This window comes from Typopeltis vanoorti, chromosome 18, assembly GCF_054136105.1.
Source record: "Typopeltis vanoorti isolate ZY-2024b chromosome 18, IOZ_Tvanoo_1.0, whole genome shotgun sequence".
NCBI lineage: Eukaryota > Metazoa > Arthropoda > Arachnida > Uropygi > Thelyphonidae > Typopeltis > Typopeltis vanoorti.
The window spans coordinates 50,469,735-50,485,980 of record NC_143566.1 but is presented as its reverse complement, the minus strand read 5'-3'; the positions used below and the strand labels follow the sequence as shown (position 1 = coordinate 50,485,980).

Below are 16,246 nucleotides of genomic sequence, written 5' to 3'. Positions count from 1 at the left end.
TTTCTTACACCATTCAAATCTCCATCATAATGATATACTTTAATATATATTATCATCATCATTATTAAACAGAATGGGAGAGGAGAGATTAGCAAACCAAGTGTTCTTGGCCAGGTTGGCAGGAAAAAGACCTAGAGGAAGACCAAGAATACAGTAAAAAGTGCCTTAGAAGACAGAAATATAAGATCTGATTTTTATTTCGTATCCAAACACAAGTGGCACATTAGTGAGTAAGTGGTACAACATGATTTACAACAAATTAGGATACATTACAATGAGATCAGCTTAGATTTGGTAGGTGAATTATACAGGGAAATAATAATTAAATATGAAAAAAAGCAAACTATACGTAACTTATATACAATCAATATGGTCAGATGTTTCTCCAGTATCTTGCACAATCAACTGCTCTTTCTGTGCAGGATATAAGGTCCTCTTTTGTACAAGATGATGGAAGAAAGGGGCAAGAAAGAAAGTGTTCCATGGACTGGGTTGTCCCACACTCACAATTGTCTGGGCCAGTGAAGTAGCCTCATTTGATGAGGTTTTGTTTGCAGCGTCCTGTTGTTCGCAGTCTGTTGAGGCTTTTCCAAGTATTCCAGTCCAAATGGGCACCACATGGAAGATGTTCAGCTGTTGGAATACCAGTATTATTTTCAGGATATAGTGCAAGCCATTGTTGAAGTATATATAAGAGCTGATAATATTGGGGTATTGACAGGTAACAGACTGATTTGGACGAAAATTGTAGATAGGAAGTTAGTAATGATGTAAATTTTTCATGTAGTACTATCATATCCTGTACACCCCTTTAGGGTATATACCAGGAATGTGATAATGATGATAATCATCATTAAATAACCCTCTTACTTCACCACCTCCTTTTGCAACTTCTAAGGATGGCTTTTTGTCCTTGTTCTCCCCTCCCCCATGTCAATCCTGTTAATACCTCTGAACAGTTTAAATGTCTCGGTCATGTCACCTCTTCATCTTCTGTCTACTAAACTCTGTAGTTTGCTTGCCCATAGTCTATCCATCTAAACTACTGTGCCCTTCTAATCTGGGCACAGTAGTCTAGATATGACTTAGTCAGGTCTTTATACAAAGGCATCACCACTCTTTTATCTCGGGTGTCAAAGTCTGTCTTAGTATTGCAACAAGTCCTCTGGGTTCCATTCACTGCCTTTGCAGTATCGACAGTCACCTCAATATTGCCTCATCCACTTTTTTTAGTATAGATCCATCATTAGCATAATCAACCTCCTCGTTTGTGGATCCTGAATTTCAAAACCATCATCATCAAATTCTTGATGTACCCTCAAGGGGTGTACAGGATATGTGATAGTACTACATGAAAAACTTACATTATTACCAGTGGTGGTCTGTGAATTTTTAAGTGGGGGTGCTGCCTGTACAAAATAATTTTATAAAAATTATTTTTTTCCTAATCAGTAACCAATTTATTAATAAATAAATTTACAGATTTATTTATTAATAAATTGGTTAATTTTAAATAAATTAATTTATAAATAAATCTACAGATTTATTTATTAATAAATTGGTTACTGATTAGGAAAAAAATAATTTTTTAAAAATTATTTTGTATAGGCAGCACCCCCACTTAAAACTTCACGGGCCACCACTAATTATTACTAACTTCCCATCTATAATTTTCCTCCAAATCAGTGTTACCTGTCAAGACGCCAACATTATCAGATCTTATATTTCCGTCTTCTAAGATACTTTTTACTGTGTCCAATCCACCTATATCTTGGTCTTCCTCACTGTCATTTTCCTGCCAACCTGGTAGAGAACACTTGCTTTTTGCTAATGTTTCCTCTTGCATTATGTTTAAGTGAACATACCACCTGAGATTAGTTCTGCTAACAATGTCAAGCTCCTTCCTAATATCCTCATTTTTAATATGATATTGCCATTGATGCCATCTGTTCAAGCCCTTAATCTTTCTCAGGACTCTCATATCTGTGGTCTCTAGTCTTTGGTCAAGTGTTTTGAAAGAATTTCAAAACCTAAATGTGAAATGTAGCACCCCAATTTAACTTTATTGGGCTAAGTATCAAAAGGTGTAAAGCAGGTTTTGGGATGAAGGAGGTATTGCAGTTTATATATATACTAATGCCAGAAGTATCTGAAATAAAGTTGAGGAGATTTTGTCATTGGTTAGCACAACTTATCCAAAAGTTATAGGCATTAGATGAGACGTGTGGTTGACTAAGGCTGATATGATCATAGGAATAGAATGCAAGGGATACAGTGTATTTCAGAGAGGACAGAAGGATGGTGGTGGTGGGGATTTTGCTAATGATAGTAGAGGAATTTAAGCCAAAAAACAAAAAAAGAGCAGAAGTTCAGAGAGCAGTTCATTTGAAGCTATCTGGTGTGAAATATTGACCAACAGGACTAAATATATAATTGGCTGCTGCTATAATCCAGAGGGTATAAGGGAGATGACATGTAGATAACATGCATTCACAAATTAGCATGATGAGTACAGGTTGAGTAATTATATTATAGAGGATTAGATTATTATTAGGGAGACATAGATTGAGAGGAGGATTGGTCACAGGTATAGAAGGAAATGGAATTTATACTGCTGCTGAGAGATAATTATCTAAGGCAACATGTAATGGAGGAGACAAGAAGTTCAAAAGTGCTGGATCTAATCATTACATCAGAGAACTTAACTCTAATCACAACACTGCCTCTTCTTGGAGAAAGTGATAATGTCTTGACCTGGGAGATTGCCAGACATGCAGAATTTTCTGTTAAGAAGGGATATATGTGAGGAATTACAAAGCAGATAATTATGATAAGCTGAGGAGTCAGCTTACAGCAGAACCATAGCATAAGAATTTAGAGGAGGGAGAGATGTTGGTGGTGCATGCGAAGTGGTCAAGGGGATGTTTGAAGAAAGTATCATCAGTAAATAAAACCAATATTTACTTCACATGCAAACTTTGTTTGCTTACACTTGGATGAAGGATGAAACCAAGAATATAATTTCTTGGTATTTTTAATTTATAGTGTAACCAAGTGGAAAAACATTCAACATCTGTGTCTAATCCAGAGTATTTTAGTAATAAGGCATGACATCTTTTGGCTACTTGTATATGGAAATGTGACTTCTGCATTACTTCAACCTTGGCATCACTTCTGGGTCTAACTCCAACTGATGAAACGTCAATAAAGGTCAAAACCAATCTGAATAGTGGCCCTTTCCATAATGTATAGCATTATACATGTCTGTATAATGTGCACTGCATTATGGGATACTAAGGCAATTGATGTGAAGTCATTAGCCTTTACATACAAATAGCCCAGTTGTGATGTGACTTCACGTGCAAACTTTGTTTGCTTACACTTGGATAAAGGATGAAGGACGAGGAATATAATTTCTTGGCATCTTTAATTTATAGGAGAATGGAAATGGAAACAGCATTCTGACTATAGTAATGAGAAATAGAAATCATGGAGGTCAGCTAATTTAACAGCATTATAATGCCAGATTTAGACTGAGACTAGATGGCTGAATGAACCATGATGAGGTTATACTCAGACCATAACCTCATTATGGACCACAATACAGTTATGTTCCAAGTTATAAGAGAAGAACAGACATCTATAGCATACCTTATGAAAATATTAAAGTATTAATAGAATGGTGAGGTTTATCTGGTATTCTGGTGGATAAACAGTTTGCATTAGCTCATTGTTGTCAGCAAAAATCTTGTCTTGGTATTCTTCTAGCTTAATCAGTAAAATTGGAGAAAAGAAACTTGAGCCATAGACATTGAAGTTCTCAGTCAAAATGACATCACTATTTAACTGCAGAAAATCAGGCTTTAGAGATAAATAATCAAAGGGACCATAATTTGGAGAAAAAATAAAAACACCAAATGAATGCTCAGAATATAATAAGAAACTTTTGAGCTGCAGCTGTTAAAAAATTGGGGATTTTACATTTGGCATTCTCTGATATGAGGTTTTGGATCTGGCACATATATAGCTCTGCTCTTGTGACAGAAGAAATTATTCAAAGTGTAGTTTGGATATTAGAGATAAACAGTAGTAGTTGTGGTAAGTGATACTGCACATTGTAATTTTTTTTTTTTTTTTTCAATATTGACCATGCACATGAAGTTACAAGATCTATAACACAAAATTGCATCTGTGGGCAGATGATTAAGGAGAAAGAAATAATCTGTCTACAAGTTTCTTGAAGGGTTCTTAATAGCATATGCTGCTCATGGCTAAGAAGAAGAGTTAAATGAAGGGTAGGAATATGCAGTAGGAAGTGAAAGACTCATCAAAAAGTTACCCACACAGGGAGAACTCAGTATCCTGTCCTTTTATAACCTCAACATATTCCCCACCTATTGTTGTTCTTCGAGTCCCTCCAGGCATGATATGAAAGAGTAAGCAGCAGTAAGATTGTTGGTAGAGGTCTCAAGATTCATAACTGTCAGGTTCAGTCCTCTATATTTGATAGCAACTGCTTTATTGCTGTACTCCTCAGATAGGGAAAAACTAGATTAATGCATGCTTTTATTTTATTTACAGGTTGTTATCAACACTGCATACACTAAGCAGAAAAAAATACTGAAGATCCTGTTCTAGAAGCCAACATGGCAAGAGCCACAGGTCTCCAATAAACTAGGTGATGGTATTTCACTGGGTATTTAATGGTATGATTAGTAGACTAGGATACTAATCACCTAAAGGTATGATTAGTATCCTCCAACAAAGAAAAGCATGTGTTTATGGCAGTAATATTATCTGGTTTGCCAAAGTCCCACTGCTAATAAAATAAAAAGCACAGGGTTGGTTTGGCTTGGCTGGGTGAAGGTATGCTTTGCAAAAATGTTGCTCTTAACCACAACCAATTGGTTACCTTCCATTTTGGTGTCCCTGAAAAAATTATTTTATAAGCAAACAAAAGTTTTCATGTGAAGTATCCTCACAAGTAGGCTACTTGTACAGGGTGATTGTAAAGTCATGCAATCAAAAGTTTGAATTTCTCTTAATTGTTTCCAAATCATTATGCTACTAGATGTCACCGTCATATTATTACAAACTATTGGAGATGCAAAATTCACTGTGATGCATACAAGTTGTTCTTAGTGTAGATTTGTTTGTGGAAGTGAAATGTCTTTTTCCCAGCCACGACAAGTTTTTATTTTGCAGAGTTATTTCGCTAATCATTCTTATGCATGTGTTGCTGACGAATTTCATGAGAAATATCCAGGTTCAGAAGTCGAAGATAAATTGAATATGAGATTATTGCAGCATTTTTGGGAAACTGGATCTGTTGAAGATAGGGATTGCTCCAGAAGACCCTCCATTTTGACTGATGATATAAATGGATGAGGTAAAGAGAGCACCAGCAGTCCCTCAACAAAAAAGCTTCAGGAAACTTGCCATGCAATCATCAATGTCATGTGGTAGTACTCAGAAAGCTACGAGATCATTACATCTCCATCCATATTGTGTGCATTCGGTCGATGAACTGAAGGACCCAGATAAAGGCAAACAAATAATCTTCTGCAGATGGTTATGCTCATTCGTTGAAGAACATGATATAGAGATGCTTGATACACTTTTCTTCAGTGAGAAGGCCTGGTTTCACCTCAGTGGGAATGTGAATAGTCAAAACAATAGGATTTGGTCATGTGAAAATCTACATGCTTTTCATTACAAGTTTTGCATTCTGAAAAAAATTAGAGTTTGGTATGCGATATCATGCTACGGTATAGTGGGACGCTTTTTCTTTGAAACAACAGTGAATAGTTCCATCTACCAAGACATTATCACACTCCTTGATGTCAGCAAATGCCATTGTTGGTTCCAGCAAGACAGTGCCACGTACCACACGTCAAATAGTACCATACATTTTTTGGCAAGAATTTTTCAGTGACTGTCTCATCTCGAAAGAATTGTGGCCTCCAAGATCATCAGATTTATCACCACTAGATTTTTTCCTTTGGGGGTATTCCTCTGGATGAACTAAAAATGAATATTTCAACAGTGATTGAAAACATCATTGTTCAGGTGCTTCACAAGATGGCATCAAACCTGGTAAAAAGAGCACAAGTTCGCATTCACGAAGAAGGTGGACGCTTTCAACATGTTATAATGAGATTCCTATTCTTCTTATGTTATAAAGGTCTGATTATAACCTGTATTTGTAGCTGTTTCATTTTTCATATACTTGTAATTAATCTCAAAACAGATGTGTTATTTCTAGGTTGTGCAGCCTTACGATCATCCTATATATAGAGACCATTGACTTCACTTCAGGTTGCATCAGTATCCCATATATCTCATATTCCATTGGTGCAGATCTTGGTGGTAGTAGCAAATATTCAAATGAGAACTGTGGAGACTGAGGTGGAGAAGGGTTCCATGTGAATAGCAGTTGAACATGGATCAGTTGGTCCAAAGGGATAGGAGAAATTGTTTCCAAAGCAGGATGTTGCAAGAAAAAAAAAGCTGATCTGCCAGTAGACTGAAAGAGAATTGGGGTAATGTTCCTGAACCTAGACATGAAGATTAGCCCCTCCTGGGGCCAAGTGCAGTAATGCAACCAAACTCGGAGAAGTCAGCAGGAGTATTCTGGAGAGAGTTATCTTTTCTTTGTAAGGATTTTGCTCCCTGAAATTGATTCATCCAGAGATAGGGATGCTATACTCATAAAGCACCACACCTCTTCCTGCAGTGTCTAGAGTGCTCCTGTCAGCCCTTGAAAATCCCAGGTGGGAAAGATTTTTGTGCTGAACCTATCCATATCTGTAGCAGATCTTTAAGATGAACAGTCTCTAGTCGATAGAGTAACGTAGGTAAGAGAAGTCAACAAGACAGAACCATGACCTTAGGACAATGACTAGCTTTGAGGACTGGGCTGGTAGGGCTAGTATGGCACTGCACCAGAACCGAGCAAAACTATCCAGTGATGGAGCAGTTGAGTCCTGGCTAGCATTGGGGCCTTTTCACAGACTGCATTAGCTGCAAGGTATGCCTAACGACCTGTCTGGCATGACTATTTTGGCCAGCAACTAACATCCAGTTCAAAACTGACATGGATCAGGTAAGTCCAACTGTAAAACAAAGCATGCAATGGATTTTGAGGTGCTGATACAATGTGATTTCTGCTATTGCTCTGAATGTTTAAGTGAAAGAATATCAATTAAGATTTTTGGGGATTTCAGTATGATTAACTCTGTTTAATTATATCAGCTCTGTAGCCTAATCAGTAATGTAGAGAAACAAAGTTGTCCTATTCACACCAGAATCAGGTCTTGCATGACAATTGATTAAGCTATATTTCAACTTTGTTTTTTAGAGGCAATTCATTACCTGCCTTGAAAGAATCCTCGCTGCACCTATAGCAAGTCTGGGGATATTGATAGGGGCTACAAATTAAAAGTGGGCTGCAATACATGCTATATTGTAGAGAAAATGACTTTAGAAATGATCGTTAGAGCCAAAGGGAGCATACTCCTTATAAATCACTCTGTGCCTCAGTGCACTGATCATCAGGAAATCTTTTTGTCTTTAACAATGATTCACTTGTTGGAACATGGTTGGTGGTCTTGGAGATGATTCTATAGATGACTAGTTGTTATGATAATCTCCAGTTGGCTTAATAGTAATGTTTAATTCTGGAGAATGCTCAGCAGAATGTGAAAGTAGGGTTAGCTTGTTAAGTTAGTATGCAAGTTAACCTTGAGGTTACGTTAGATTGACAATTCAGATTCACATGCTTGGTCAGATTATTATCAGATTCAGGTATGAGTTTAACTGGCAACATCAATGGCTGGCCCTGACCTGGCATAGTAGGGACAGATCAGGTTGTCAATGGTATGAGTATGACTAATAGTTCCTCGGTCATACGTAAGTCATTAAGCATGGACCTTTAGGTTCACGTACCTAATACATTGAGGACTGACCATCTCTAAGTCCTGAACGCCTTTAAGTGAGAATTCCATCTAACCACTGCAATGAAACTGTTTGTGCCTTGTATTAAAAGGCAGTGCTAGCTGGAGTTACTGTCATACTGTTATGGTGCAATTGTGTTGATAATGAGACTACTAGAACAGAACTATTAAGTCAGCCTTTGAGACTCATTCCTATGCTGCACCATTCAGATGTGAGATGCAGGCATCAGATTGCTTTCAGATGACTTAGGTTGTCCATGCTTGAATGGTGTAGTGTAGGTAGCAGCAGCAGCATAATGGTCTTAACACCAGTGCGGTCACACCTTAACAGTACAAAAGCAACTCTGGTTACTGTTGCCTTTCAGTATACCAGGCACATATGATATTATTGCAGTGTCTAGATAGGATTCCAACTTCTGAAGTTTCAGTCATCATTCCATGTTAAGGAGCTAGAGACATTCAGTTCATGCATTATACATATACATAATAGCAATTTATAAAAATTGCTAAATCAATATAAATGAAGTACCAAAGCAATATTATAGAATAGACATGGGAGCAATCTTTTTTTTTTATTTTAATGCATGGTGGGAGGTGTGAAAACAAAGGATCATCTTTGAAAATTGAGTTTTGAAAAGTGTGTAAGCATGTGATAAATGCATGGAATGGGTTGTATGAGAAAGTGATTGTTGCATGTGCTTTGGAGATCTGTGATAAGTTCTAGCATTCTGGGAAGATGTGTGAGTAATAATATTTGAGAATGATTGCTTGTCTAGTGATATCTTAATGAAATCAGAACTACATTTAAAAAATTGCATTGTATTAGACAATAATCTGTTAAAAGAAAAACCAAATAATGAACATAAGTTGTGTTACATGTTATGTTCCATAATTTTCTGTTGGGGATGTGTTGTTATTATGAAACATGTTTTTGAATGACACATGGAGAAACATTTTTAAAATTGTTTGCTTGGTTGATGTAGTTAGTTGAAATAAAATACTGTAGAACTCAAAATCATAGGTTCAACTGGTTTAGAAAGTAAACAGCAATATACTACCTACCTATAAACACTTCAGAATATATTTTTAAAATTAAAATTCACTAACAGTATAACATAATTTACCTTTATATCATTAAAAAAAAAAAAAGTGCACTTGTAGATAATGTTCATATTAAATCTGTTCATTTGCACAGTTGTTCTGGAAAGTGGGAGGAATGGGAATGAAATTTATAAAAATAAAATTAAGCAGGAATTGCAAACTAATATGCTATTTTAGAATAAAATTGTCAATTATCTTTTACTATAGATGCTTTTAAAGTAAAGGATATAAAAGTATTATTCTGATATTGTTTGTCTTTTTAGGAATTTATTGCCCAAGAGGAAAATAAAATGAGGTAAAGTCATCAAATTGTATTGATATTAATATTTTAACAGCTTCAAGATAATTGATTTAGGTTCCTACATGTATTATTATTATTTCCCAAGACCTCATGGAGTCAAAGACTCATCTGCGAGGTCCTTTTATCACACACACACACATCTCATCATACCGTGTCTTAAACACACTCAAACTCTTTGCAGACACCACACTCTCAGGCAAGGTATTCCAAGCATTCAAAACTCTGCATGAAAAAAACCTGCCTTTCACTCCCCAACTCACATCCTCTTTATACAGTTTCCAGGGATGACCTCTGGTTCTCCCCTGATCTCCCACTATTCTCTGTAGAACTTCTCCATCATTGATCCTATAACAACCCCTTACCAACTTGTAGGTCTCTATCTATCTCCCCTCTTCCTCCTGTCCACCAGACTCTGCAAATTACATTTTCTCAATCTTTCCTCATACTCGACATTCCAGAGGTCAGAAACTATCTTAGTCAGTCACCTTTGGACCCTTTCCAACATCTCGTCATCCTACTGAAAACCTGGTGACCAAATCTGGGCACAATAGTCCATATGTGGCTTAATCAAAGCCTTATACAACAGAACAAGAATCTCCCTACTTCTACACGTCAGTGTCCTCTGCATCACTCCCAGAAGCCTTTGTGTTGTCTTCACAATTTTGGCGATGTGTCCCCTAAATTTTAGATCCTTATCCACTATCACACTCAGATCTTTTATTTCCTCTACCTACAACAATATATTCTCACCAAGCATAAATTCTGCATCCCATCTTTGTTTTCCAAATTTTAAAACCTTACATTTTGCAACATTGAACTCGCATCCCCATTGGCTTGCCCAATCACTCAATTTATCCAAGTCTCCTTGCAAGGCCACAACATCTTCACTATTCTTTATGGTTCATCCCAACTTTGCATCATCTGCAAACAACTGAATATCTCCATCCAAATCTTCGCCAATATCATTGATATACAAGTTAAATAGTAATGGCCCTAAAACAGACCCCTGAGGCACTCCACTAGTGACTTTTCTTTTCCTGGATATCGCACCCCCATATACAACTTGTTGATACCTATCAGATAGCCAGTCTCCAATCCAATGCACTAATCTAATATCCAACCCCATCTGCTCTAGTTTGACTGTCAACTTATCATGAGGTACTCTATCAAAAGCCTTTGTGAAATCCAAGTATATCCTTCTCCTCTGTCCAAGGAAGCAGTCACTTTATTGTAATAAGTAAGTAGATTACTAAAACATGACCTCCCTTTAGCAAATCCATGCTGTCCATCAAAGATAATGCCATTGTTCTCAACCCAACTCTGGATCCTAGTTCTCACAAGCTTCTCCAACAACTTAACCACAACACCTGACAGAGAGATAGGCATATAATTTGATGCTTGAGTTCGATCACCTCCTTTAGGAAGTGGCACAATCTTGCCCTCCTTCCACTCTTTAGGAACTTGACCAAGTGCAAGACTCGTATTAAAAAAATATGTCAAGGCAGGTGTCATCTCTCTGGCACATTCCTTCAGAATACGTGGTGATATATTATCAAGTCCCACAGCCTTATTTACATCTAGTTTACTCAACTCCCCAAACACTTCTTGCTCACTTACAGTCAGTCTCTCCTCTCCATCATCAACTGCTCTCAATCTCTCTATGAACTGCTCATTAAGTATCTCCACCACACATTCTGCAACAGCTGTCTTTATACCATTTTCTCCAATCAATGTCATCCTTCCATAAATCATTCTTTTTTTTGCTGGCTACATATTTAAAGAACTCCCTAGGATTCTTTTTGGTTTCATTAGCTAACTGCTGTTCATACCTCTCTTTAGCTACCATTCTAGGTATATAATTTTATTATTAATATAAATAATTGATAGGTGTTGCTTTCACTCCAGTATCCACTGTGGATAGACATTAATACATTAATTTGGTGCTCTTCATTAATTTTTAGTTAAAATATATGAATAGCTGGTGTTTTTTGTAAATTTGTTTTTTAGAAATATTTTAAGTATCACTGTAATCTGGGCATTGTTGAGGAAAAATTTGAGAAGAAAAGTGAAAATCGGTGACTTTATAGAAGCCATTGCTTTGTGGTGCCACTCCCCTTTATTTGTTTGTATTGCATCCAGCAGTGCTGTAGAGATGACCTTTAAAGTTACAATCAATGTGACTTTGACTTGGCATTTCTTCTCTACTCAGCACTTTGTCTCTTAGCATGATTTGAAGGCTTAAGAAACAGTCTCTATCTTTTTTTCTCTCTTTGTTCTGTTGCACTCCTTACAATTTTTACAATTAAACACAAACATCCCACAAAATGGGACAGTTAATATGGCTGCTGCAATAAGAACCTGCTCTTAAATGATTATGTGTGACGTTTAGGCTACAACAGTTACTTGCTCTATGATTGCTCTGGGAAAATCAGAAATTACATAATGGCAAATTCCTTAACAGATAAATCTCATTGGTGCTGTAGCTTTTGTGAGAAAAATATCGAGCATTTAAAGAAGATTGAATTTCAAGCAAGTCATCCCCAAATATCACTCAATAAAAGCTACTCTTTCAAAACACTGGATATAACCAGTAAATAATAATCAAAAATATCAAATAAAATAATAATATCGGTAATCAGATTCCTGCTTGTAGAAGTGGAATCATCAGCTCAAAAAACCACAGCATTAAAAGAAGTCCTTTATATTGCAAAACGAAGAAATAAAAGACAATTTGTGACATACGGCTTCCTAAAATTTAATAAAAGAAGCATGTAATAAGTGCCAAATTTAATTAAAGAAATTAAAGAAAACATCATCAGATCCCTTATTCAGTTGCACCTTGCTGAAGAAAGAACAATAATTTGTGAGTGGAATGGGTCCAAATAAAGACCAATGACAACTTACAACTAAATTTTGCTAATCAAAGGAGTTTCCTGAAGATGATGCACACAATTTAACCTGTAATTCAAAATTTACTAAAATGAATGAACAGTGAAATAACCAGTGAAGAAATAAAATCTAGTCAGTGGATAGCAAATATAACAAATGATTACCCTGCACATACTGATGATGCAAAGTTAAGAAGGGTAATAAGGAACATTTCTAGTATAGTATTGTTGCAGACTGATCTGAACAATCTTGTTCTATAGGCACATAACAATGATTGTGTGATGTTCAATGTACTTAGGTGTTATGCATTTTGGAATGAGACCAAATTAGCTACCTTGTGGTCAGTAATACTAGACATCTGGGGATGATCATTATTATTTTCTTGACCTCTGTGGAGTCACAAGACTCATCATGGGAGGTCAACACCACTCCTTAAACTCATCCACTGTTTGCACTTTCACCACCCTCTCAAGCAGTGCATTCCATGCTACTACCAATCTTCATGCAAAATTTACTCGCTACTTCCTTTTTCAACTTCTGGGAATTGCCTCTTGTTCCTTTCCCCTCATTCTATCATATGAAAATTCTCCCCAATAAACCCCTCCAACATCTTAATGTCTCAGCCACTTCTCCTACCTTTGTCTTCTATCTGCCAAATTCTGCAGTCTGCATACCCCTCCAACATCTTAATGTCTCAGCCACTTCTCCTACCTTTGTCTTCTATCTGCCAAATTCTGCAGTCTGCATACCCCCAGTCTCTCCTCATAATCATTGTACAGTCCTGATATAATTTTTATTATGTCCCTGTATCCTCTCCAAGATTACTTCATCCCCTTCAAATCCTAGGGACAAGATCTAAGCATAGAAATCCAGATGTGGTCTGATCAAAGCTTTTACGATGGGACCACCACCCTTTTATCTCTTGTTGTCAACATCCTCCTCAATATTGCAGTGTTTCTCTAAGATGTCTTCACAACCTTTGTAATATGGCCTCTGAACTTCAAATTTCTATGTATAATCTTCTGTCTACAAAGATGGAAGACTGAGTTCAAGTTAAGGAACTCATTATTGCTAAAGTGGTTAAGTAATTGCATCAGGTAATTGTAGTGTTCAATATGACATTAACTTGTAGTAATAAGGAGTTTGAGTTATTCTTCTCATTTACAAGTTATAAGACCACATATTGACTAATGTGCTCAGATAAAATCACCTGGGTTAAAAGGAGATCAAAAAAGATTAGTTTGTTGTTTATTGGTGAAGAACAGCAAAAGTCATACTGTGCCATTACAAAGGTTGGAGAAAAAAATAGATTAATGAATAACATGTTATGTCCAGAAAACAAATTTTAAAAAATTGAATAATGCTATATTTATATATAAATAGCATATATGATCAAATGTATATTCATGTCAGTAAAATTATGGACACTATAACTGTATTAGGAATAATTACTTTAATTTCCTGATGTTTTGACCTTCATATCAAAGTCATCATCTGGAGTACACACACACACACACATATATATATACACACACACACATATGCACACAAAGACAAGCTATATTATATTTCAAACAGTATGCCAAAGCGACAATGATTTGATCAACTGTTATTCTACTGGCCTAACCTCTAGTGGGGGGTAAAGAAAAAAAAAACCTACATCCAAGCTAATCCATAATTTAACATGAGGGTTGCCAGCCTGGTTGGCCAAATGTCTAGCGTATCCACTCTCCAGCCAAAAGGCTGTGGGCTCGAATCCTGCCATGAGCATGGAAGTTTGTGATTGTCCGTAAAAATACTAGTGGTGGTGGTGGGCAGTAGATGGTGTAGACGATGATGATGGTAGTTGTGGTTCATTGTAGTTGGTGAATTGAGTGGTGGAGACAGGGAGTTGAGTAGATGTCCTCGATGAGTCTTTGTACTCCCTGGAGGTGTCACGTAATAATATTAGAGTTAAGATCCTAGATTGCTTACAGTCCTAATTATAATTAACTCTTAGACCAAAAGGTTATGTGGGTAGAATATGCACCATCCACATCTTGGGATTTTTAGACCACCATTATTGTTAAGATTAGTGGTTGATAAGAATTTCACAAGCCTCTTTAAATTTACACTCATACCACATTTTGGTGTGATGTAAACAACAGGTGCCTTTCCAGTCAATTCTATGTAGCGTATTCAGGGGATGATCAGAAAGGCCAGATTTATCATAGCATAGCTGTTAAATTTAATGTACCATTTATGTTACTTTTTTCCAATAGGAATTGTGCATCCTGTTTCACCTATATATGGGAAATTACAGGTGCAATGAATACGGTATACTCTTTTTTTTTCACCGGAGGTCAGGCCAGTAGAATAATGGGTGATCAAATCATTGTTACTTTGGCATGCTGTTTGAAATGTAATATAGCTTGTCTTGGTGTATATATATATATATATATATATATGTATATATATATATATATATGTACATATATATATTGCATAGGACATATATATATATGTCTACTATGATGATCTTAATATGAAGGTTTAAATGTCGGGAAATTAATTATTCCTAGCACAGTTGAACTCTCCATAATTTTACTGAAATGAATGCTGATCACCATGTAACACTAAAGGAAAGGATCAAATGTGTATTTATGAATTCTTTGTAAAAATTTAAAAACTTCCTGCATTCTGCCTTAGTATATATGGCTCAGCATGATTAGTAAAAACCCAGTCCTCTCTTGAGTGAAGTACTGACACTCCACCAGAACATGGTTAGCCGAGTATTGCATTGTTCACATATAGGTGGGTCATCAGCCCTTAATAGATGAGAATTTCTAAGATGGCTGTGATCTATACAGTTCTTCTTGCCATGATCACTGCAACTGCTTAATTAACTCTGCTGTTTTTAACTGTCTATAGTCTGTATAGGGGACTGACAAATATTACGTGGAAAAAGTATGATCTGACCTAGCAGTGTCATCCACAGTCTGTTTCCTTTCCGTTGTGGCTGAGTATCTAGCACAGTTGAATATCAAAATTAAGAGTCAGGCCAGTAGAATACAGTTAGTGTAGAACATCATAAAGCAACTGGATGTGGAATGATATACAGGATATGAGATAGCCTGTAAATAACTCAAGGAGTCAGTATAAATCATACATTTTTTGGAGAGGTTTTATATTGTGTGTACAAGTTGAAAAGCATACAGCTCAGTAGTGTATTTTCACTATATTACTTCAGGAAATTACAACATACTAGGATATACATTAAAACAAATTTTAATATATTTCTATATTTCGGCAACGCTCAACAAAAGACCTACCTGGGGTGTACCAGGTCCTTTGCAGCTGTAAGCTGTCCTACTTCGGCCAAACAGGCAGGACAGCAAATATCAGAATTTCAGAACACAAGGACTACATCCGGTTTCACCAATACAGCCACTCTGGTCTTGCTGACCATGCTCTGGATACCTGCCATAGAATACGGTGGAAAAAAGCCAGGATAATACACCATAGCAAATACAGATATGAAAGGCTTTTCATAGAATCAGCTTCAGCCCTAAGAAACGAGCCAAACCTGAACAAATTTGGCTGCATGAGACTTCCTCAAATTTGGGAAACTTACATCAGAAGACCTCCAGCCCAGTCGCCCAAGAATACCAACATCGCCCGCTAGAGGGCACCATCAGGACTTTAGGAGAAATAATAGCTTCATTCTTCTTACTCATTTATTGTTTTTGCTGTGCCTGCGTGCACATATCTTGTACATAAGTTCTTGAAAATGGCAGCGTGACGTTGCCGAAATATAGAAATATATTAAAATTTGTTTTAAATGTATATCCTAGTACGTTGTAATTTCCTGAAGTAATATAGTGAAAATGCATAACCAACGTCTAAGCCTTTCCACGAGAAGCTCAGTAGTGTAGTTCTTACATTCAAATGGAATCTGACCAGAAATAAGGTGTTTAGGAAAAATAGCAGCACAACAAACAGAGGTCTCAGATCTTGAGCC

At 36.5% G+C, this 16,246-nt stretch overlaps 1 protein-coding gene across 1 annotated transcript in view; it reads left to right on the top strand.

The window, feature by feature from the left end:
- LOC150096662 (oxysterol-binding protein-related protein 11) overlaps positions 1–16,246 on the top strand; it is a 263,387-nt gene that overhangs the window by 25,413 nt on the left and 221,728 nt on the right. The window contains exon 2 of the mRNA XM_090408675.1: positions 9,320–9,351. Within this exon, the coding sequence (XP_090264801.1) occupies positions 9,320–9,351 (32 nt within the window). The remainder of the gene's footprint in view (positions 1–9,319; positions 9,352–16,246) is intronic.